The 21,592-nt window shown below is 53.8% G+C and overlaps 2 protein-coding genes across 6 annotated transcripts; both read left to right on the top strand.

Annotated features, from left to right (window-relative positions):
• The first annotated feature begins 80 nt into the window (after window positions 1–80).
• On the top strand, window positions 81–15,548 carry LOC111149570 (glucosidase II alpha subunit). 5 transcript variants are annotated; one of them, XM_022506673.1, is made up of 25 exons: window positions 81–124; window positions 2,786–2,890; window positions 3,033–3,141; window positions 3,388–3,515; window positions 5,369–5,548; window positions 6,022–6,087; window positions 6,892–6,961; window positions 7,130–7,217; window positions 7,305–7,401; window positions 7,849–8,029; window positions 8,838–8,991; window positions 9,204–9,439; window positions 9,522–9,648; window positions 9,754–9,833; window positions 10,291–10,434; window positions 10,530–10,626; window positions 10,954–11,055; window positions 11,224–11,467; window positions 13,011–13,075; window positions 13,269–13,345; window positions 13,454–13,528; window positions 13,700–13,813; window positions 13,935–14,047; window positions 14,199–14,299; window positions 14,439–15,548. In XM_022506673.1, exons 1-25 carry the CDS (start codon window positions 87–89, stop codon window positions 14,546–14,548), a joined length of 2,901 nt encoding a protein of 966 aa, XP_022362381.1. In that variant the 5' UTR covers window positions 81–86; the 3' UTR covers window positions 14,549–15,548. The 5 variants fall into 5 exon arrangements, with proteins under 5 accessions (XP_022362381.1, XP_022362382.1, XP_022362384.1 ...); XM_022506675.1 differs by lacking the exon at window positions 81–124 and adding an exon at window positions 648–949; XM_022506674.1 differs by lacking the exon at window positions 6,022–6,087.
• Window positions 15,549–16,726: 1,178 nt separating this feature from the next.
• LOC111150202 (beta-1,3-glucuronyltransferase 3) lies at window positions 16,727–21,459 on the top strand. Its single transcript, XM_022507619.1, has 5 exons — window positions 16,727–16,853; window positions 17,978–18,152; window positions 19,764–20,124; window positions 20,294–20,584; window positions 20,957–21,459. Exons 1-5 carry the CDS (start codon window positions 16,772–16,774, stop codon window positions 21,053–21,055), a joined length of 1,008 nt encoding a protein of 335 aa, XP_022363327.1. The 5' UTR covers window positions 16,727–16,771; the 3' UTR covers window positions 21,056–21,459.
• Window positions 21,460–21,592: the final 133 nt, after the last annotated feature.

Raw genomic sequence — 21,592 nt, forward strand, 5'->3', positions numbered from 1 at the left:
GCCGGAAGGGGCGGGCACTAAGGTACGTGGCTCAACGCGCGCGGGGGGAGGAGAGGCTCGGGGTCAAGGAGCAAACCCGGCACAAGATGGCGGCGGTAGCGGCAGTGGCGGCGCGTAGGAGGCGGTGAGGAGCCCGGAACCCGGGGGCACGCCCGGGACGCCCCCAGGCCCCCCAAACCCCATATCTCTCCTTCCTGTGTGTCCTCCTGAGACTCTTTTACCCCCCCCCGGCCTCGTGAGCACCTTTTGTCCCTCTGGAGGTGGCCTCAGTCTCCCCCGGTTTCCTCGCGGTAGATCCGCGCGGTGCTGGGGGGCCCCTGCTTCTGGGGCACCCAGCTCCAGCCCGGCGGCTCATGAGGGCCGCAACCGTTCGTTCTTCTTGGCCTTGGCTGCTCTCAGCCGCCCCCCTCCCTTGGCGGCTCGCGGCGGTTAACGCTGCCGCCTCCTTCCTGCAGTGTGCGGGGCCATCCGGGCGGGGACTAGACGCGACAGGGCCTCTGGGAACGCAGCCCACTGTCCTTCGGGCCCCTCATCCGGGAAACACCGCGGACTGCTGTCCCGCCTGCACTACCCTTCTTGCCCTATGCGCCCCCCACCCCCACCCCAGAGCCCCGGACCCTGCCCTGCCCTTGTCTTCATATGGACACCAACCCTAGCTTTTTCGGTGTTCACGGTCGCTGGGCACGGCTGGGGCAGGATCCCGTAAGTTCACGGTCTCTCTGGATGATGGTGCTCAAACACAACATGACAATCGAATGTTTTGGTCTGCGCTCTCGAGTTTCTATTACCGAAAAAAACGGTTCGAAACAATCACCAACGCCACAAAGCGTTTACCTGGACATAACGGATGTACTGGGGTGGGAGAGGCATGTCCTGTGACCAGCAGTGAAAAAAAAGATTGGACTGTAAACTCACCTCTCTGAAGTCTGTGATCTGAAACAATAAACAGGTGCACCTTATCCTGCGGCTCATTCCTGACTTTGGCTTGTGACCACCTCTTGCTCTGGGGCATTCGAGGCATTCCTGAGTTCTAGGGCCTTCCAACAGGTCACTTCTGAAAGATCTTTTAGAAATCCTAACCTCATTGGCATTTCCCCCAAGCCCATTGCATAGGTTGTGTAACTAGAACTCCAGAGGGTATTTAACTCACTTTACTTCTGATTACTGCCGCTCTGGGCAGGTGGACATGGGGTCAGTGGTTCAGGGTGCCTGCTGCCGTCACTCCTCAGGACCTGGGCCACAAGCTTAGCTGTTGAGTTTTCTGGTAGCATTTCTTCTTTTGATTCTAATTATTCCTGCTTGGCCTATCAAAAGACAGTGCCTGGTGTTCTCACTTTTCTGTGTGTCCTGCATTGCTTTTCACATTCTTCTGGAACTGAAGGACTATGTTCTGCCATCTCCTTTCTGGTGATTTTCCTTACCTTTAGCTGTCAAACAGATTGAGGCTAATGCTGGATACAATGTATATATAGTCTTTAGTTACTTTGTTAACAGTTTGCAAAGTTTTAAGATTTTAGGAGAAGCCTGTGTTTGTTTTCTCTTCCTATTTGGGACACACACTTAAGAGTGTGCTCCTGGACAACCCACATTTGTCACTGGAAAAGCATGTTTAAAATGCAGATTCCACCCTGGGATTTGGGAATCTACATTTACTAAACACTGCAGCTAATTCTTAACAGTGAAGTTTGAGGACCTCTGTTTAGGATTTACTGAGAATGGATGAACATGCCTTTCAAACTAACTTGCTTAAATAGGCCAATTAGTCCTTTGTTGGTCATTTGATAGGACGTTGGGGGAAGTGACAGTTTGTGGTAACCTTGGGGTAATGGTCCTCAATGAGGCAGGCCCTGCTGGTAGGTGTTGTGCTGTATTGTGTATCATGAAGTACTTGGGCCCCAGAGTCAGGCGGAGCTGAGTTTGATCCCACTTTCAGCCCTTATTAGCAGTTTAGTTTTGGATGGATTATTGAACCTTTTATGCTTCAATTTTCCCATCTGGGTGAAACTCTAACCTTACATTCACTAAGTAAACAATGAAAGAAATGAAAAAGAGGTAGTGTGTATCAAGAAGAAGTTTTGAATGATGGTCGCCCATTAGTATTGTTTGAGGCGATTTTAAAAACATGCCCAGGCCCCTGTTTGTGTCAGTTCGATCAGAATCTCTGGGTTGAGACTGATACTTTTAAAAACTTCGGGGAGAGTTGAAAACCGAGGATATAGGCAGTTAGTCTGATCTCTGGGGATATGTTAGGACTCAATACATGTGGCTATGGTTACCCAGTAGTGGTGACTGACTTTGAAGATCTAGGAGCAGGATGTCAAGGGTGCTAGGGATATTGGGATTCTAGGTATTCTAGCTGACCACAGGCCAGCTGAGGGTACATCTTTAACTTTTCCACCGTAGCTCCACCTAATGCCTTGCCCGTGGAAAGGCATGGCTGGCTTTGTTTCTCTGTTCCTCACATGGTGCCACCACTTCCCCTGGGACCGGCTGTTACTGCTCCTTTCCTCTGAGAAGCTGATGTAACCAGAGTCAATACCAGGGCCTCTGAAGGCCAAAGATCCTGTGTCCACTTCCTCTGCCTTTTGAAGGGAAGGTGTGAGCGAGCCAACTCCTCAGGCCTGACACTTCACCCCATGTCCACGCTGCCTTCTCTTCTGTTTAACCAGACTCCTTATATTTCTCCCCCTTTAGGGTTGTGGTGGGAAGGGGCCTTTCCCTGTGAAGGTGGGGCCTTTTCTGACCTCTGTGCTGATTGTTCCCTCTTTGTCTTTTTCCTCCTTAGGTCTGGGGCAGCTTTGGTACTGGCTTGTGTAGGGGTCTGCCTGGGAGTTACCCTTGCTGTGGATAGAAGCAACTTTAAGACCTGTGAAGAGAGTTCCTTCTGCAAGTATGATATTTCTTGGAGAGTGGGGTGGAAAATAGGGTACTGTGGGAGGTGCTGTGCCAGGTGAGGGGTAGCCTGGGGACACTGCAGGTGGTAGAGGGACCAAGGAACATTGGGGAACCTTCCTTCCCATTTCACTTGGCAGGAGGCAACGAAGCATACGGCCAGGCCTTTCTCCATACCGAGCCTTGCTGGACTCTCTACAGCTTGGTCCCGATGCCCTCACAGTCCGTCTGATCAACGAGGTCACCAAGGTCAGGGAAGAAAAGGAGGAGTCTGGTGGGGGTGGGGAAATGCTTGCTAAGGGGTAATTTGTCAGAGGTGAACCTATAGCCAACATCCTGTCCCAGCCATCTTGGGATTTTGTGAGGAATTCAGATCTCAGGTCCCTTAGGTGAGGGGCTAGAAGGAGGAGACCCCCCTCAGGAGGGAGTGGGTTCAGAGGGCATTCTGTGGTGTAGCCCTCTCCCTTCTCCAGATCCAAACCTCTACCCCCACAGGTAGTGCTGGTGCTGGAGCTCCAGGGGCTTCAAAAGAACATGACCCGAATAAGGATTGATGAGCTGGAGCCCCGGCGGCCCCGATACCGGGTGTCAGATGTATTGGTGGCTGACCCCCCCACATCTCGGTAAATTTTTCTTGAGAAACCTATGCATTTCCACGGTCCTTTTCTCCTTCCTGATGAATCTTTATTGGCTGATTTTTTTTCCCCCCACTTTGGGATAGCAGCTCTCTAGTATCCTTGTCACTCTCCTAACCTTGCTCTGTTTCTCCCTTTGTTTCATGCATTTTCTTTTCTGCCCTTTTTCTTCTTTCATTGCGCAGACAGATACTGCTTCCAGCTTTGTGCCAGGCCTGGGCTAGGGGCTGGCGATGCAAAAGTAAATAAACAAGGCCCCAGATCTTGCCCTCCAGTGTCAGTGTCTGTGTGGTTGGTTCCTCCTGTCCTTTCCCTTCCCCTAATTTTTTCTCTTTTTCTTTCTTTTTCTTCAGATAGTTTTGATACAGTTCCTCAAATTCTTAAGTCACAACACAGTGTCATAATGAGTATTCCATGCATGGGGTTCTCTATCTCTCTCTCTCTCTCTTTTAAGTTTATTTGTTTATTTATTTTTTAGTAATCTCTGTACCCGACGTGGGGCTCAAACCCAGCAGCCCCGAGGTCAAGAGTCGCATGCTCTGCCAGCTGAGCCAGCCCAGGGCCCCATGCATGGCTCTCTATTAAGTACTTAATTTAGAATATGATATGATAAACCTTCCCTGTATACCCTTTACCCAACCCAATCATATACTTCTCACTATCATGTGGCCCTGACCGCCCCCAGAGGTGATTGTTATTCTAAAGTTATCATTCACTTGTCTTTTTTTTTTTTTTTTTTAAGATTTTTGTTTATTTATTTGACAGAGATCACAAGTAGGCAGAGAGACAGGCAGAGAGAGGGGGGGCTCCCCGCTGAGCAGAGAGCCCGGTGTGGGGCTCGATCCCAGGACCCTGGGATCATGACCCAAGCCGAAGGCAGAGGATTAACCCACTGAGCCACCCATGTGCCCCTGTATAATTTTTTAAAAGATTTTATTTATTTGACAGAAAGAGGACAAGCAGGGGGAGCTGCAGGCATAGGGAGAGGGAGAAGCAGGCTCCCCGCTGAGCAGGGAGCCTGATGTGGGGCTCAATCCCAGGACCTAGGGATCATGACCTGAGCCGAAGACAGAGGCTTAACTGACTGAGCCACCCAGGCACCCCTCTAAGTTGTGTTTAAATAATTTTTCTCTATTTCAAGGTCATAAAAATATTTATATTTTTTTCTAAGTATCTTACTTTAGGGATGCCTAGCTGGCTCAGTCCTTAGAACATGTGACTCTTGATCTCAGGGTCATGGGTTTGAGCCCCATGTTGGGTGTAGAGATTACTTAAGAAAAAAAAGGGGTGCCTGGGTGGCTCAGTGGGTTAAGGCCTCTGCCTTTGGCTCAGGTCCTGGTCTCAGGGTCTTGGGATCGAGCCGGCATCCGGCTCTCTGCTCAGCAGGGAGCCTGCTTCCTCCTCTCTCTCTGCCTGCCTCTCTGCGTACTTGTGGTCTCTGTCTGTCAGGTAAATAAATAAAATCTTAAAAAAAAAAGTTAAAAAATCTTACTTTAAAATGTTAAGTCATAATCTGTCTGGGATAGTTACTTATATCTGATATGAGGTAGGAATTTGGTACCATTTTTTTCCTAATCAAAATTTATTTTTCTGATTTCTCTGTTGAATAGTCCTCCTGTCCTCACCCAACTGCCATGCTATCTCTGTTACATTTCGAAGTTCTAAGTATGCTTGGGTCCACTGCCAGGCTCTTCTTCGTTCCTTTGGTGAATCTGTCTGCCTCTGGCACTGTCCCCACACCAACTGTAGCTCTTAGCAGTCGCCCTCCCCACCGTCTGAAAGTGTCATCACTACTCTTGGCTCTTTGTGCTTCTTTTTATCCTTTTCGATCTCTTTCCCAGGCTTTCTGTCTCTGGCCGTGATGAAAACAGTGTGGAGCTCACTGTGGCTGAGGGACCCTATAAAATCATCTTGACAGCACGGCCATTCCGCCTGGACCTGTTAGAGGACCGCAGTCTTCTGCTTAGTGTCAATGCCCGAGGACTCTTGGATTTTGAGCACCAGAGGGCTCCCAGGGTCCCGTGAGTACAGGGGTTGGGACCGGAGAGGACCTAGTAGGCCAGGGCCCAGGGGTGTGGTGGATTTGGCACTGGGTCCCTGGGAGGAGACAGGGTGGCAGGACCGCCAGGTAGGGGCCGGGGCTGAGGCTGGGAGAAGCTGCTGTCAGGGAGGGTAGGAAGCAGACCCAGGTCGCGGTTTTCTCCGTTTCCTGTACAGACCAGGAGGCAAGTCACCTTTGTCCCTGAGCTGTACCCTGGGCATCACCTCTGGGAGGCCTGCCTGGGTCTGCCTTTCCCTCTTCCCCTTTTCATACCATCACATTTCCCAGGTTTATTTTCTTCCTTTTTGTTTTGTTTTGTTTTGTTTTGTTTCTTTTCTGCCCCATCCCCCCATCTCTGGAAGTTTGTCAACTGAAACTCACTTTTATGTTTCTGTTTTTGTGTTGGTTTTGTGCCTCCTTTTCCCCTTTCCTACCCATTTCCTCCTGCCCCAGTTTCTCGGATAAAGTTAGTCTCACGCTCAGTAGCATTTGGGATAAGATCAAGAACCTTTTCTCTAGGTAAATCCATGGCCACTGGTACTGTATCTGTTCCTCTGCCCTTACCCACCCTTCACTCTGGCCCCCAGGGGAAGGTGCCCCAGACCTTTCTATACCCTGCCCTTCACTCACCCTTCTTTCTCCAGATACGTGGTATCTGGTCCCTGGTACCCTGGCTGGGAGCCCCCTGGGAGAAGGAAGATGAAATGCTGGAAGTCCTTAAGGAATGTAGGGAGCTTCTTGATTTGTGATGGGGTGGAGAGATGCTGCCCAATGCTGGGGTTTCTGGCTCTTAGTGGGGGTGCACTGAGGCTCTAGGTGGAACTGCTTGCCAGCTGCCCTTGAAAACATTCTTCAGCAGAACCTCTTGTTTGAGTCCCTGCATATATCTGTAGAGGCTTGACCGTGGTATGACCCACTTGCCTTTGTAAAACCCTGGTGTCTGGCCAAGAGGCTGAGGTCCAGTGAGAGTTGTTGGGGCCAGGTTCTCTCAGAGGCTGCAGAGCCAGCACTGGCATTCCCAGTCCAGGCACTTGAACCATCCCGCCTGTCTCTTCTGGAACGCAGGCAGAGGCTGGGGATTGAGTCCTGTGTGTGGCAGGCACCTCCTGGTGGCATTAATCATTTCCCTTTCTCATTTCTCTCCCCGTCCTTTGCATATTGATCTGCTCACTGGGGTCCCTTGCCAAGCTTTAACATTCAGTCCCTTCCTCCAATGCCTTCGTTCCTTTGGACCCTTGGCTCTCTATTCCCTTACCCCTCCTTCCACTAGCCCCTCGTCCCTGCCCCCTCTGGATTGGAGCAGACAGCTCTCCTACCTTCCAGGCAAGGATCAAAAGACCCAGCGGAGGGCGGTGGGGCCCAGCCGGAGGAAGCACCTGGGGATGGTGACAAGGCAAGTCAGTGGGCTGGGTTCTTGGGCACAGGACTGGCTGGGAGGTTGGAGGGGAAAGGCCCACAGGAAACTTGAGCTCAGTCTCCCCATTGGGGATGGGATTTAGAAGAGGGTGGGGGAAGAGAGAGCTAGTGTGTGATTGGAGGTACTCTGCTTTCCTCCTCACAGCCAGAGGAGACCCAGGGGAAGGCAGAGAAAGATGAGCCAGGAGCCTGGGAGGAGACATTCAAAACTCACTCTGACAGCAAGCCATATGGTGAGGGACTGGGAGAGCCTTGGGCAGGGTTGCAAGGACTCCTTGTCAAACAGAAGCTCTGGAGCCCATCTTTTGCTTTCCTTCCAGGCCCCACGTCTGTGGGTTTAGACTTCTCTCTGCCAGGCATGGAGCATGTGTATGGGATCCCTGAGCATGCAGACAACCTGAGGTTAAAGGTCACTGAGTGAGTCCCATGGTGACATCAAGAAGTGGGGGCGGGAAAGAGGGGTTGGGCGTTAGGGCTACGGAGTGGTATCCATACAGTTTGGATGCTCCAGACAAGCATGGATCACTTCCTGTGGCCAGATCACCTTTGGTGATCAGAAAATTCTCCTTTGAGGGGCGCCGGGGTGGTTCACTTGGTTAAGCATCTGCCTTCGGCTTAGGTCGTGATCCCAGCATCCTGGGATGGAGCCCCACATCAGGCTTTCTGCTCAGTAGGGACTCTGCTTCTCCCTCTTCCTTTGCCCCTCCCCTTTGCTTATGCACACTCTCCCTCAGAAAAAAAACCTTAAATAAAGAAAAAATCTTGTTTGAGAAAGGGCAGGGGGCCAATTCTTAGCACTCTGTATCTGTGGGGTGGAGGTTGTGGGTGCCACAGCCTAGGGCCAGTCTGTCTGTCTGCCTGCAGGGGTGGGGAGCCATATCGCCTCTACAATTTGGATGTATTCCAGTATGAGCTCTACAACCCCATGGCCCTGTATGGGTCTGTGCCTGTGCTCCTGGCACACAGCCCTCATCGGGACCTGGGCATCTTCTGGCTCAATGCCGCGGAGACCTGGGTTGACATATCGTCCAACACTGCAGGGAAGGTGAGCACGCAGGCGGGGAGCAGTAAGAGAGCAGCACATGTTCAGGCCTGAGACAGTGGGTGTGCTAGGGGAATTTACTTTGAAGAGGCTGGCGGGAGGCTCCTGGGGATCCCTGTTTAGGGACTGGGTGGGAGAAGGGGCCCTGAGTCTTGGGAGCAGCATTTGAGTTCCCTGGCCCTTCCCAGAAAACACATGCTCGTGGAGAAGGTATTGCTCCTTCTGCGTTTATTGTCAGTGCATTTGTTAGTACATTTGTCATGTACTAGACACTCCGGTAGGTGCTGGGGATATATTGCTCTTGGGGTAGGAAATGTTCTCACTCTCAGGGTGGAAGACAGATGTTAACACAGGTGAGAAGGCGGGGTGAGTTCCGCAGAGGTAAGTGTTGAGAAGGAGATGCAGCGGTCACGTGGTGGGGACGGAGACAGTGCTGTTTTAAAGATTTTATTTATTTATTTGGCAGACAGAGATCACAAGTAGGCAGAGAAGCAGGCAGAGAGAGAGGAGGAAGCAGGCTCCCTGCTGAGCAGAGAGCCCGATGCGGGGCTCGATCCCAGGACCCCGGGAACATGACCTGAGCTGAAGGCAGAGGCTTTAACCCACTGAGCCACCCAGGCGCCCCGACAGTGCTGTTTTAGATGGCGTTTTCCAGAAAAGCTTCCCCGAGGAGATGATCTCTAATCTCAGCCCAGAGTGACTCCTTAGGACCCCGCTGTGTGAGGACTCTGAAGAGAACACTGCTGCTTTGTCTCTGCGTCAGGGACGAAGAGGGTGGGTGTCGGATCTGTGTGTCTGGTCTCCTCTGTAGACCCTGTTTGGGAAGATGCTAGACTACCTGCAAGGCTCCGGGGAGACCCCGCAGACAGATGTCCGCTGGATGTCGGAGAGCGGCATCATTGATGTCTTCCTGCTGCTCGGGCCCTCTGCCTTTGATGTGTTCCGGCAGTATGCCAGTCTCACAGGTACGTGCGTCCCCTCTCTGCCAGCCTGCAGCCTCCTCTGCTGGCCCTGTCTTCTTGAGAGGATGACTCCACTTTTCAAAAGTTCTGTGCCTCAGCCTACTTACTAGCCCAGCACCCTTCACACTCTCTCTCATCGACAAGCCTCCCTTCCTTTCTGGGTGTTCCAGTGACCCAGGTTGGGCCTGACCCCACTGTGACCCCCGTGCCTGCAGGGACCCAGGCATTGCCCCCGCTCTTCTCCCTCGGCTACCACCAGAGCCGCTGGAACTACCGGGATGAGGCCGATGTGTTGGAAGTTGATCAGGGCTTTGATGATCACAACCTGCCCTGCGATGTCATTTGGCTGGACATCGAGCATGCTGATGGCAAGCGGTACTTCACCTGGGACCCCAGCCGTTTCCCCCAACCCCTTACCATGCTGGAACACTTGGCCTCCAAGAGGCGGAAGGTAAGAGGGCTGTGGCCGTGCTCGGTCTCCTCAGGCACAGCGGCCCTGGAGAGCTCTGAGCATCCCTGTTCCTTGCCTGCAGCTGGTGGCCATTGTGGACCCCCACATCAAGGTGGATTCTGGCTACCGTGTACATGAAGAGTTGCAGAGCCGGAGTCTGTATGTTAAAACCCGGGATGGCTCTGACTACGAGGGCTGGTGCTGGCCAGGTAGGTGGGCCCAGAATTGAGGGAGAGGCGATTGTGAGACCAAGAAGGTAGGATGGCCACCATTGTGCCCCGTGGAGGTTGACAGCTACCCTTAACTTGTCCTAGGTGCCGCTGGTTATCCTGATTTTACCAATCCTACGATGAGGGCCTGGTGGGCCAACATGTTCAGCTTTGACAACTATGAGGTACAGCAGCCCCTCCTCTACCTGCATCTGTCATTCCCACCCCACCTCCTTGAGACCGTCATTCTCTGCCGGCCAGCCCTGCTCTGGTTGGTTCTCTGTTTTGCTTTGTGTTTTTTTTAAGATGTATTTATTAGAGAGAGAGTGCGTGTGGGAGTTGGGGGTTGGGGAAGGGACAGAGGGAGAAGGAAAGAAGCAGACTCCCCGCTGAGGCCAGAGCCTAACACCAGACTTGACCCCCACCACCCTGAGATCATGACCTGAGCCAATACCAAGAGTTGGTGCTTAACTGACTGAGCCCCCAGGTGCCCCTGGCTGCTTGTATTTTTCAGGAGGCCTTCTTGTTCCTCGTCGGACCCTGAGAAATACTTTTTGGATTCCTAGGCGTGCTCTGCTCTCACAGTTTGTCTTTTTCCTCTTCTCTGTCCTTCTGTCCCCATTTTCCACCTCGTGTACCTAGGGCTCAGCTCCCAACCTCTATGTCTGGAATGACATGAACGAACCATCTGTGTTCAATGGTCCTGAGGTTACTATGCTTAAGGATGCCCAGCATTATGGGGGCTGGGAGCACCGAGACGTCCATAACATCTATGGCTTCTACGTGGTAAGAGGCCGAGCAAGAAGAGCCTGAGGGCTGGGGAATGGACATGACAGCAGGCTTTTAGTCCTCACTACCCTTCCTCTCCTGTCTCCATCCAGCACATGGCAACGGCAGACGGGCTGGTGCTGCGCTCTGGGGGCCTGGAGCGCCCCTTTGTCCTAAGCAGGGCTTTCTTCGCGGGCTCCCAGCGCTTTGGTAAGATTTGGAGAATAGAGCTGTGACAGAGGGGTTGTGAAGGGCTGATCGGAGGAGTGGTGCACCAAGGCCTGCTTCTCTGAGAAATCTGTCCATGCGGCTGTCTGAGAGCAGCTGGCTGCCTCCTCCCCCACCCCCGCACCTGCGCACTTTAAGGGGATCCGGGGAGGGGGAGGTCCAGTCCCCTTTCAAGTGCTGTTGTGAATTCTGCCATCTTGGGCAGGGCCCTGGGGGTCCTAGAACAGAGGTGGCAGGTCAGAGGAGTCGGCTGTAGGAAAAGCGGAGCTCCCTGCTGCTTGCAACCTCCATCTCCCTCCTCTTCCTTAGGAGCTGTGTGGACTGGGGACAACACTGCTGAGTGGGACCATTTGAAGATCTCTATTCCTATGTGTCTCAGCTTGGGGCTGGTGGGACTTTCCTTCTGTGGAGGTGAGAGGGGGCGGAATTGGGGGTCTTGGTTTGGTGGGAGAGGAGCCAGGTAGAGGGCACAGAACCCAGGCGTGAACAGAGAGAGCTGAGAGTCTAGGTTGGGGCCTGGGGGAGCTCCTTAGGTAGCAGCCCTCTTTTCCAACCTGTTTCCCCCCTCCCCTCTCCCAGCGGACGTGGGCGGTTTCTTCAAAAATCCAGAACCAGAGCTGCTTGTGCGCTGGTACCAGATGGGTGCCTACCAGCCATTCTTCCGGGCCCATGCACACTTGGACACTGGGCGGCGGGAGCCCTGGCTCTTACCAGCTCAGTACCATGACATCGTCCGAGATGCCTTGGGCCAGCGATACTCCTTGCTGCCCTTCTGGTACACCCTCTTCTATCAGGCCCATCGTGAAGGCATTCCTGTCATGAGGTGAGGCAGTCAGCTGCGTCTGTGTGGAGTGGGTTGAGGTGGCTGAGGGACAGTGGGGACTGGGCTCCATCTCTGGGCCTCTTTCACCACTCACCGGGGCCTCGTAAAGGAAGGAAATTCTAGTTTCAAGGTCAAGAGTAAGAAGAGACTAATGGGGATGAGTGGCAGTAAACATGCCCAGTGCCTGAAACAGGGCCGACAAGTATCCTTCCATCCTTGGGAGTAAAACAGGCAGACATGTACACAAATAGGTAAATAAGAAAATTGCCAGCAGTGATAGGCTCTTTGAATAGGGTAACGGAATTTGGTTCTACCCATAGCTTTTTTTTTTTTTTTTTTAAAGATTTTATTTATTTATTTGACAGAGATCACAAGCAGGCAGAGAGAGAGGAGAGGAAGCAGGCTCCCTGCTGAGCAGAGAGCCCGATGTGGGGCTCGATCCCAGGACCCTGAGATCATGACCTGAGCCGAAGGCAGCAGCTTAACCCACTGAGCCAGCCAGGCGCCCCATACCCATAGCTTTTTTAAGAAGAAGGACATGTGAGCGGCACCTGGGTGGCTCGTTGGGTTAAGAGTCTGACTCTTGATCTCAGCTCAGGTCTTGATCTCAGGGTCATGAGTTGAAGCCCCATGTCGGGCTCCACGCTGGGTGTGGGGCCTTCTTAAAAAAAGGGTTAGGGGAAGGGCATGGGAGGTGAGGTCTGACCAATGAGGTAGATGGACTTTTGTGATCTGGCGGAGGAAAATCCCTGCACAGGAGACGTCAGGTGCAGACATTCTAAAGTGGAGATGAGTTTGTTGTGTTCCAGGGATAGAAAGACCAGTGTGACTCAGGGTAAGGAACCAGAGGGAGAGGTAGGACATGACCTAGGAGATGAAAATTCGATGTGATCCAGGATGATGCAATGGCCACTGGAAAGTTGCTGTGTGGAATAGTTTCAGGAGGGGGCAGGGGAGGAGGAGGCAAGGAGATGGGTGAGGAAGTTCAATGACCAAGGGTAGGTTGCATAGCTAAGGCCTATGGCACAGGTGGGCTGTCTGGCTGCAGACTCCTGGCTTGTACTTTTTTTTTTTTTTTTTTTTTAAGATTTTGTTTGTTTATTTGACAGACAGAGATCACAAGTAGGCAGAGAAGCAGGCAGAGGAAAAGGAGGACGCAAGCCCCCTGCTGAGCAGAAAGCCCGATGTGGGGCTCAATCCCAGGACCCTGGGATCATGATCCGAGCCCAAGGCAGAGGCTTTATTTTTTTTAAAGATTTATTTATGTATTTATGTATTTATTTATTTGACAGAGATCACAAGTAGGCAGAGAGGCAGGCAGAGAGAGAGGGGGAAGCAGGCTCCCCGCCGAGCAGAGAGCCCGATGTGGGACTCGATCCCAGGACCCTGGGATCATGACCAGAGCCGAAGGCAGATGCTTTAACCCACTGAGCCACCCAGGCGCCCCACCCTGTGCCATTCTTATCTCCAGTTCCTGGGGTAGCATCTTTGACCTCTGCCAAGACAGCAGGTGTCTTCCCTTCTTGTCTTGCTTCCTTCCTAGGCCCCTGTGGGTGCATTATCCTCAGGATGTGACCACCTTCAGTATAGATGATCAGTTCCTGCTTGGTGAGAAATGGAGGGGACTGTTGCTGGTGGGTTGGGATAGGGCTGAGAAGAAGTAAGCCCCTGTGGGAGAGGTCTGTGGGTGCCCAGGGAGGGAGGAGTGAGTGAAGCCGGTGGCACAAGACAGCAGGTGTTTTGGTCCTCCCTACCTGGGAACTGGTCCCCTCAGTTCACAGCGGATTCTGGTGTGTTTTAGGGGATGCATTATTGGTTCACCCTGTGTCAGACTCCGGGGCTCATGGCGTGCAGGTGTATCTGCCTGGCCAAGGGGAGGTGAGTTAAGGAAGAAAGGGCGTGGTGGGGAAAGGTGGTGAAGGGCAAGGAGAGTAAATAGAATGGGGGCCCTGTGCAGTGACCTAGTATGTCTTCTGCCATCCGCAGGTGTGGTATGACATTCAGAGCTACCAGAAGCATTACGGTCCCCAGACCCTGTACCTACCTGTAACCTTGAGCACTGTGAGTACGCCCGGCCCAGCTGCCAGCTCCGTCTGCCTGTCGGTTTCCAGAAGGGGAGAGTGTGTGCTTTGGGGTCTGGTACCTAAGTGAGCACAGATGGGCAAGAGCAAAAGACATTGCTGGGCCCAAGCCTGGACAGGGGGGCAGCTTCTTCCCCTGTTCTTGCCCTAGATCCCCGTGTTCCAGCGTGGAGGGACAATTATCCCTCGGTGGATGCGAGTGCGGCGCTCTTCTGACTGCATGAAGGATGACCCCATCACCCTTTTCGTTGCTCTCAGTCCCCAGGTGAGTGCGTGGGCAGGGAGCCCCTCAGCCCTCTGCCTGCCTCCTTGGGATTCAGTCCCTGGGGGAGCGCCCCTCCTTCCCCCTTGGGCTCAGGCTCTTGCCTATCCCATTTCCTGCTCAGGGTACAGCCCAAGGAGAGCTCTTTCTAGATGATGGGCACACATTCAATTATCAGACTCGCCAGGAGTTCCTGCTGCGTCGGTTCTCATTCTCTGGCAACAGCCTGGTCTCCAGGTAATGAAGCGCTCATTTGTCTGTGGTAGCCTCGGGGATGCTCACAGTGCCCTGTGCTCTTTTCTTAAATACGATCCTGCTCTCGGGTCTCATCCTTCCTTCGGCTCTGACATCTTTCTCCCTGACTGGCATCTGTTTTTGTTCCCTCTAGCTCAGCAGACCCCAAAGGCCACTTTGAGACACCAATCTGGATTGAGCGAGTGGTGATAATAGGGGCGGGAAAGCCAGCAGCCGTGGTACTCCAGACAAAAGGTGAGGGTGAGACTAGCCCCCAGGTTGGGGAAAGAGGGGAAGTAGGGGCAGGGCTGTGGACACCTTGCCTGTGGGAAAATAGTTGCTGTGCCATGGCTGTTGCTGTGACCATGGAACGCTTTCTTCTTTCTCCCGACAGGATCTCCTGAAAGCCGCCTGTCCTTCCAGCATGACCCTGAGACCTCAGTGTTGGTCCTGCGCAAGCCTGGCGTCAATGTGGCATCCGACTGGAGTATTCACCTGCGATAACGCAAGGGCTGTTGGGGGGTGGGAGGGGCGCAGTGGTGATGAGAGTTCTTCTTCCTTCTGCCTTGGAGTTTGACCCTCCCCAGACTTCACCTTTCTTATCTGAAGACTCAGATTCTGCCAACATCTGGGCAGGATGAGAAGCTGTCCCTGGGCTCTGAATTCCTCCTGTGACCTCCTGACCTCTGCCACCCTGCTGACGACAAGTCTCGCATCACCTCCCAACAGTCTGTTGCTCTAACTGGAGCACATTCACCTGTGAAGACCTGGGGACCATGAGGCCCTTGCTTTCCCTTCTTTTTCCTTTCTTTTGGGGGCCCTGAATCTCCTCTAGACCCTCTTCATTCATACCTCTTGATGGTGTTGATGCCATTTCTTGGAAGAACAGGAGGGCAGTGAGCTTTAGGGTTCCTTTTCTCCTTCCTCTTCCCTTCCCACCAAACTGCTTTTCCTCCTTTTGTTTCTTTCTCCCGCTGCTTCTCTGTCAGCCCTCCCCTTTTTATGCCCCACTGATACACTGGGACCACCCCTTACCTGATAAGGGATGAATGGATCAAAGGAGTGAGGTTGCTGGAGAACATACTCTTCACTGTCGCCCCAACCTTTCCTCTCCCTGATTGCTTCTAGAGCTGCTGCAGTTCTGATGGGGGCAGTTCTATCCCCCCTGTCCCTTGGGGGAAAGAAGTTTCCACTCTTCCTTAAGAGGGGATGGGCATTAAACTTCTTTTGTCCCCGTTTTGTCCCCTTGGGGGGGCATTCAAGATGGAGAAATTGGTTGTGGTTTCATCGAATCACGGTCACCTGTATTTATTGCTGGGAGAAGACTGAGGGTGGGGGGAGATGATCATGTGTGCCCAGGGTTGGCCTGAAGCCCTGGGTGGGGGGTGGGGGAGGACTAACTAGGGGACAAGGGGGAATATTTGTGGCAATTTTTTTTACTTCCTCTTGGCCCCCAGCTGTGACAGGTTTTGATAAAAGGAGAAACAATAAAAAGATAAACCATAAATAACTGTTGGTGTCTGGATTCTGGTTCTGGCCTGAACCACAGATCCTTAGAAGCCTGAGGGCCTGACATTTTCATCTAACATCAGCATAAGCTTCATCAGTTCAGCAAAATGAATGAGTGCAAGTCTTCCTTAATTTGCTAGATGCCAGTGTTTTCATAGAGGAGTCCAGCAAGCTCATCAGATTTTAGCAGGCCTAGTTAATAGTGGTGACCAGAGCTAATGGGGTCCTTGAATAGAAACAACTTTATAGTCATGTTCTCATGCAAAAGGCTGCTTTTCCTTAGCATCCCTTTTTAATAAAAACTATTGTTTCAGTGACAAGAAATAAATTTCTCCATTTTGGAGACTACTAGTTTTAGAGATTTATTGTACCAGAAACAAGAAGGTTGTGGGTTTTTTTTTTTTTTTAGGGAAAATGACTGCTCAGGAAGGCTCGTGCCTTTGAGTAGTTAAGGGATGTGTTCATGCAATTCTCAATTCAAATATTGCCAGTTTCCCGGGAGGTAGTGCATGCCTTGGCACCCCGCTCCTAACCCCCACCCCCCCCATACACCGTGACCCCTATTGTCAACTGTGTAGGAAATGTGCGTTAGAGGGAACTAGAGATTTTGGAGACCGGTATCTAGAAGGGACATAGAAAACTGCTTAGTGACAATTCGTAGTTTTTGTCAACCTTGGTTACTTGTCCGTAAAATGGGGACAATGCCACCTATCTCAGCATTAGACTGAGAAATGCAATGCGTGAGAGACACCCAGAGCACAGGCCTGGCACGTGAGAAGTCCTAGATTTCGTTCATTCGTGTAACAAGCATTTATAGAACTGTTACTGGGTTCTGTGTCTGGTAAGTGAATGAATGGAAATCAGGAGGAAATCCGGGCACAGGGACTGGAATTCAAGGGGAAGGTCTCAAGAATCGCTCCCACCGCCCGCCACGCGAGCTTGCCACGCCGGATGTGACGTCACCCACTCCCGTGGTTCCCAGAACCAGGCTGTGGGACCGGAAATTAACCCGAGGGGCGGGGTGCAGACTGACCGGAAGTGGGCCCTGGCGGGCGCCGCGGGCTCCAGCTCGCGGGAGCCGGTAGAGAGGAGCGTGGGGAAGGCGGGACACGGGGCGGGGCCGCTGCAGGGGCGGGGTCTGCAGGCTGGCGGGTGGGGGGCGGGGACCCCCTCGTCCCCCCGGACCCCGCCTGCCCCGGCGCGGGTGGCGGCACCGCCATGAAGCTGAAGCTGAAGAACGTGTTTCTCGCCTACTTCCTGGTGTCGATCGCCGGCCTCCTCTACGCGCTGGTGCAGCTCGGTGAGCGGGGCGGGGCGGGGGGGCGGCGGGCTCGCCGGAGGGCGCCCGCCGCCGTGGATCCCGCCCTGGGGATGAACCCCCGCGCAGACACCCTTCAGCCGGCTCAGCCCTCCGACAGCCCTCTGAGGCCGACGGCGCACTGCACTCTGTAGGACGCGCCGCGGCTTCCCTCCGCACCTCGGATGGAATGCAGACTCCTTCCCAGAGTCCGCAGGGCCCCGCATGATCCTGTGGCCGTCAGCCTTTCCAACCCCTTCCCCTTCCCACTCGCTCGCTCTGCTCCGGCTCCACTGGCTGCATGACAGTTTCTCGAAAAGCCCACGCGCATTGCTCTCTCAAGCTCTTAACCTGTTCTTCCGGGCTGCGGTGCTTTTCTCCCTGCTCTTCCCTGGCCGCCGCTTTCTCATCCTTCAGGTCTCAGCTCAAATGTCACCGCCTCAGAGAGGCCTTCCCTGACCACCTTAGCTAGCGTAACTCTTCTTTTTCCGCATTCTCTTTTATTCTCTATTTTTTTTGTGTGTTTCTTTCTTGGCCCTTATCACAATTCGGAATGATTTTACTAATTTGTTTCTTTGGTCAGTGTCTGCTTCCTCCACTAAACTGAAAGCTCCATGAAGGCAGGGACCATGTCTGCCCTGCTTCCTGCTGCATCCCCAGCACCTAAGGCTTCCTCCCACGAGGAGCATTCAATAAATATTTATCCAATAACGGAATCGATTAATTTTATGAGTCTTTGGCCACACAGCCAAGGGAACAGATGGAATGTTGCCTCTTACACAGAGAGACAGGGCTTAGGGCGTGATCCTCAGGTATTTAAAAGACTGCCCTGTTTCAGGAGATCTGTTGTTCTTTATGGCTCCAGAAGGCAACCTTAGGATCAGCAGGTAGAAGGGATGGATGGAGGCAGCTGATCAGTTCAGTATCCGAGTGAAAGCTGTAACAGATGGAATTGATTGCAGTTGGAAGGGGCTGCTGATTGAGGCCATGAGGCGTGGGAGAGGCTGTTGGGGAAGTTGTCAGGAGACTCCAGCACTGCCTAGGAGTTGAACGAGAAGGTTATGCCCCTTTGGGATGCTCAACATGCTGTGGTTCTCTGCCCCCCCTTCCCTGCTTCCTGGGATCAGGTCAGCCATGTGACTGCCTCCCTCCCCTGCGCGCAGCGGCTGAGCAGCTTCGGCAGAAGGATCTGAGGATTTCCCAGCTGCAAGCCGATCTCCGCCGCCCACCCCCTGCCCCTGCCCAGCCCCCTGAACCTGAAGCCCTGCCTACTATCTATGTCGTTACCCCCACCTACGCCAGGTAACGGGCTCTGGTGTACCCAGGAGGCCTGCATGGGCCAGGAGGTTGGGGTTGATGATGACTTTAGAGAGGAGCTGGGCCAAGGGTTGTTCCTCAAACTGGGGCCTGCCAAATGACAGGGTAAATGAACCACATCTCTCCTCAAAGATTTGTGGGAAAAGGGTTGTTTTTCTAGTAAAAGAGACAGGGGTATGCTATGAAATAGAAGACACAGTTCCTAACAAATTTGAAGAAAGAACAGGAAAGTTTCAAAGAAATGTTGAGCTTGCCCATGAGTTCACTTTCTCTCTCTCTCGGGGATCCTTTGGTGAGAAAGTTGGATGATCCCTGACTAAATTGAAGTAGGAAAGGGCTTGGCCTTACGGTCAAACTAGAATCTAGAAATAGGTACACCAGCTATGATTTACAGCATGTTTACTTTCTACCAGACACTGTGCTAAGTAAGAGGCTTACTCTTTTTTTTTTTTTTTTAATTAAAATGTAGCTTTCTCTTTGTACAAACCAACTGGGGAACATGGTTTTGGATCTATAGCTAAAGAGCCTGCCGACACCTGCCTGGAATCAGGTGGCTGACCCATGTAGGCACAGGCAGCTCTAGACCCTGTCCCCTTCCATACACACAGCATCAACCCTGGGGCAGACCAGTCTGCAGGATAAAGAAGCCTGGACACACCTTCCCAGTTCCTTGTCTAAACTTAGGAAAACCCTCCCCTGGAGAGGAATGAGGCAAAGAGCTCCTCTAAATCTCTCTACTTAGAAACCCAGGCAGAGGACCTGGCCCTCCTGGTATTTTATTTTATTATTTTTTAAAAAGATTTATTTATTTATTTATTTTTAAAGATTTTATTTATTTATTTGACAGAGAGAGATCACAAGTAGACGGAGAGGCAGGCAGAGAGAGAGAGAGAGGGAAGCAGGCTCCCCGCTGAGCAGAGAGCCCGATGCGGGACTCGATCCCAGGACCCTGAGATCATGACCTGAGCCGAAGGCAGCGGCTTAACCCACTGAGCCACCCAGGCGCCCAAGATTTATTTATTTTTTTGACAGAGAGATCATAAGTAGGCAGAGAGGCAGGCAGAGAGAGGGGGGGAGAGTCCGATGCCGGGCTCGATCCCAGGACCCCGAGATCATGCCCTGAGTCACAGGCAGAGGCTTAACCCACTGAGCCACCCAGGCGCCCCCCCTCCTGATATTTTAGAAAGTCATTATAATTGAACCTTTAAGACAGCATTGTGGTAAAGTACTGTTACTCTCATTTTCCTAGCCAAGTAGACTGAGGCTTGGGGAGATCTGACCCATTTCCCCCAGTGTCTCACCTACTCAGTTACAGAGCTGGCGTTCAAACCCAGATCTGATTCCAAAGCCTGTGACCTTAACCTGTAGTCTCCCACAGCCAGAACCGTGGGGTTGAGGGGGTTCCAGACACGGGCTGCAGGAACAGGGCAGGGGAGCTTGGTGTGGAACTGATAGGTGAGAAAGAGAATTTGGGTACTGGCTGGGGAAAGACCATGGGGGATACCGGAAGGGGCCCAGAAGTTATGTGTATTGGCCGGCAGGCCGGAGCAGAAGGTACGGAGCCCTACCCCCCACCTTGCCTCTTTCCCCCTGCAGGCTGGTGCAGAAAGCCGAGCTGGTGCGGCTGTCCCAGACCCTGAGCCTGGTGCCCCGGCTGCACTGGCTGCTGGTGGAGGATGCTGAGGGCCCCACCCCACTGGTCTCTGGGCTGCTGGCTGCCTCGGGCCTCCTCTTCACACACCTGGTGGTCCTCACCCCCAAGGCCCAGCGGCTCAGGGAGGGCGAACCCGGCTGGGTTCGGCCCCGCGGGGTAGAGCAACGGAACAGGGCTCTGGACTGGCTCCGGAGTGGAGGGGGCGCTGTGGGGGGGGAGAAGGACCCCCCTCCAGCCGGCTCGCGGGGAGTCGTGTACTTTGCAGATGATGACAACACCTACAGCCGGGAACTCTTCGAGGAGGTGAGCCCCTCCCCACCCCTCTGGGGTGGGGTTGGGAAAGAGGCAGGTGGGGCCAGCCTCACCTGTTGCCTTGGTGACCGGTGTGAGGAGGGGGAAGCAGTGGGGCCGAGTGACCCCCGTGGCCCTGGGCCACCCCCCTGTCTGTTTCTTCTCTCCTGACCTCTCTTAGATGCGCTGGACCCGTGGTGTCTCAGTGTGGCCTGTGGGCCTGGTGGGCGGCCTGCGGTTCGAGGGCCCTCGGGTACAGGATGGCCGGGTCGTGGGCTTCCACACGGCGTGGGAGCCCAACAGGCCCTTCCCAGTGGATATGGCAGGATTTGCTGTCGCCCTGCCCTTGCTGTTGGCTAAGCCCAGTGCCCAGTTTGATGCCACCGCTCCCCGGGGCCACCTGGAGAGCAGTCTCCTGAGCCACCTCGTGGATCCCAAGGACCTGGAGCCGCGGGCAGCCAATTGCACTCGGGTAAGGAGCTGGAAATGGGCCGGAATCCGGCTCTGGGATATGGAGGGGTGATGGGGGAAGCGGAGCAAGCCCTCGAGGAGGACGCTCAAAAGATGGGCTTTTGAACCAGGAAGGACCCTCTAGAGCCTGGATTCAACTTCGCTTACTCCGTTGCTGGGGAAGCTGGGAGGCAGCGTCGGCAAGGGGTCTCCTGCTACGCTGTCTCCCGGGCATCCACATAGCATGGGGGTGGCGGGGGATGGGGGGCTGCCCTTCACACTTCACAGCGGACGCTGTGTGTGTAGAGGGGGTGAGAGAATCCGTTCCACACTGAGGGCCCCAGAGGCCTCATGCCAGCCGGGCCCAGCCCTAACCGAAGTGCGCCCGGGACAGGTTCTGGTGTGGCACACACGGACAGAGAAGCCCAAGATGAAGCAGGAAGAGCAGCTCCAGCGGCAGGGCCGAGGCTCAGACCCAGCTGTGGAGGTGTGACGGCAATCCCCACCCTGACCACTGCCTCATCAGGCACGAACCTGGGGGACTGGGCCCCTGGCCTGCCCAGGATGCAGTTTTCCAAATCCTGACCCCCTCAGAGCCAGGGGCGGCCCCCTCTGCCCCCTCAGCCCCAGGGCGTGGCCCAGCTGCTTCTTCCCTCCCCCAGCCTGCCATGTGGCACTGCCCACAGGCTGGGGACAAGCGGCCCTTGTGTTGAGTCGGGTCAGCCCTATCTGGGGCGGAGCGGAAGGACAGACGCTCAGGAGGGAGGGCTGCTGAGCAACTGGGTAACTTATTCGGGCTGGGCATGCGTTGGGGGGCTGGAGGAGCTGGGCTGGACCCTCCCCACCTGAGCATGCTGACTCCCCTCCTACCTCCAGAATAAAAGATCTCAAGCTGGAGGGGCCTCTGGTTTCCTTCGTCGCGCACGTCTGGTTCTTGCATTTGACCCTCACCAGAGTCCAGGCCCTCTGGGCGTCCTGGCTTCTCTGTCAGACAGAAATCAGCTCTCCCAGGGCCCCCCACCCCCTTGAA

The sequence above is a fragment of the Enhydra lutris genome, unplaced genomic scaffold (genome assembly GCF_002288905.1).
Source record: "Enhydra lutris kenyoni isolate GAN:26980312 unplaced genomic scaffold, ASM228890v2 scaffoldscaffold22, whole genome shotgun sequence".
Lineage (NCBI taxonomy): Eukaryota > Metazoa > Chordata > Mammalia > Carnivora > Mustelidae > Enhydra > Enhydra lutris.

Coding starts and splice junctions, on each gene's coding strand:
- LOC111149570 (XM_022506673.1), top strand. CDS start 87: ATGGCGGCGGTAGCGGCAGTGGCGGCGCGTAGGAGGCG. Junction 3,142..3,387: donor TGATCAACGAGGTCACCAAG/GTCAGGGAAGAA, acceptor CTACCCCCACAG/GTAGTGCTGGTGCTGGAGCT. Junction 8,030..8,837: donor CGTCCAACACTGCAGGGAAG/GTGAGCACGCAG, acceptor TCTCCTCTGTAG/ACCCTGTTTGGGAAGATGCT.
- LOC111150202 (XM_022507619.1), top strand. CDS start 16,772: ATGAAGCTGAAGCTGAAGAACGTGTTTCTCGCCTACTTCCTGGTGTCG. Junction 18,153..19,763: donor GTTACCCCCACCTACGCCAG/GTAACGGGCTCT, acceptor TTCCCCCTGCAG/GCTGGTGCAGAAAGCCGAGC. Junction 20,585..20,956: donor GGGCAGCCAATTGCACTCGG/GTAAGGAGCTGG, acceptor CGCCCGGGACAG/GTTCTGGTGTGGCACACACG.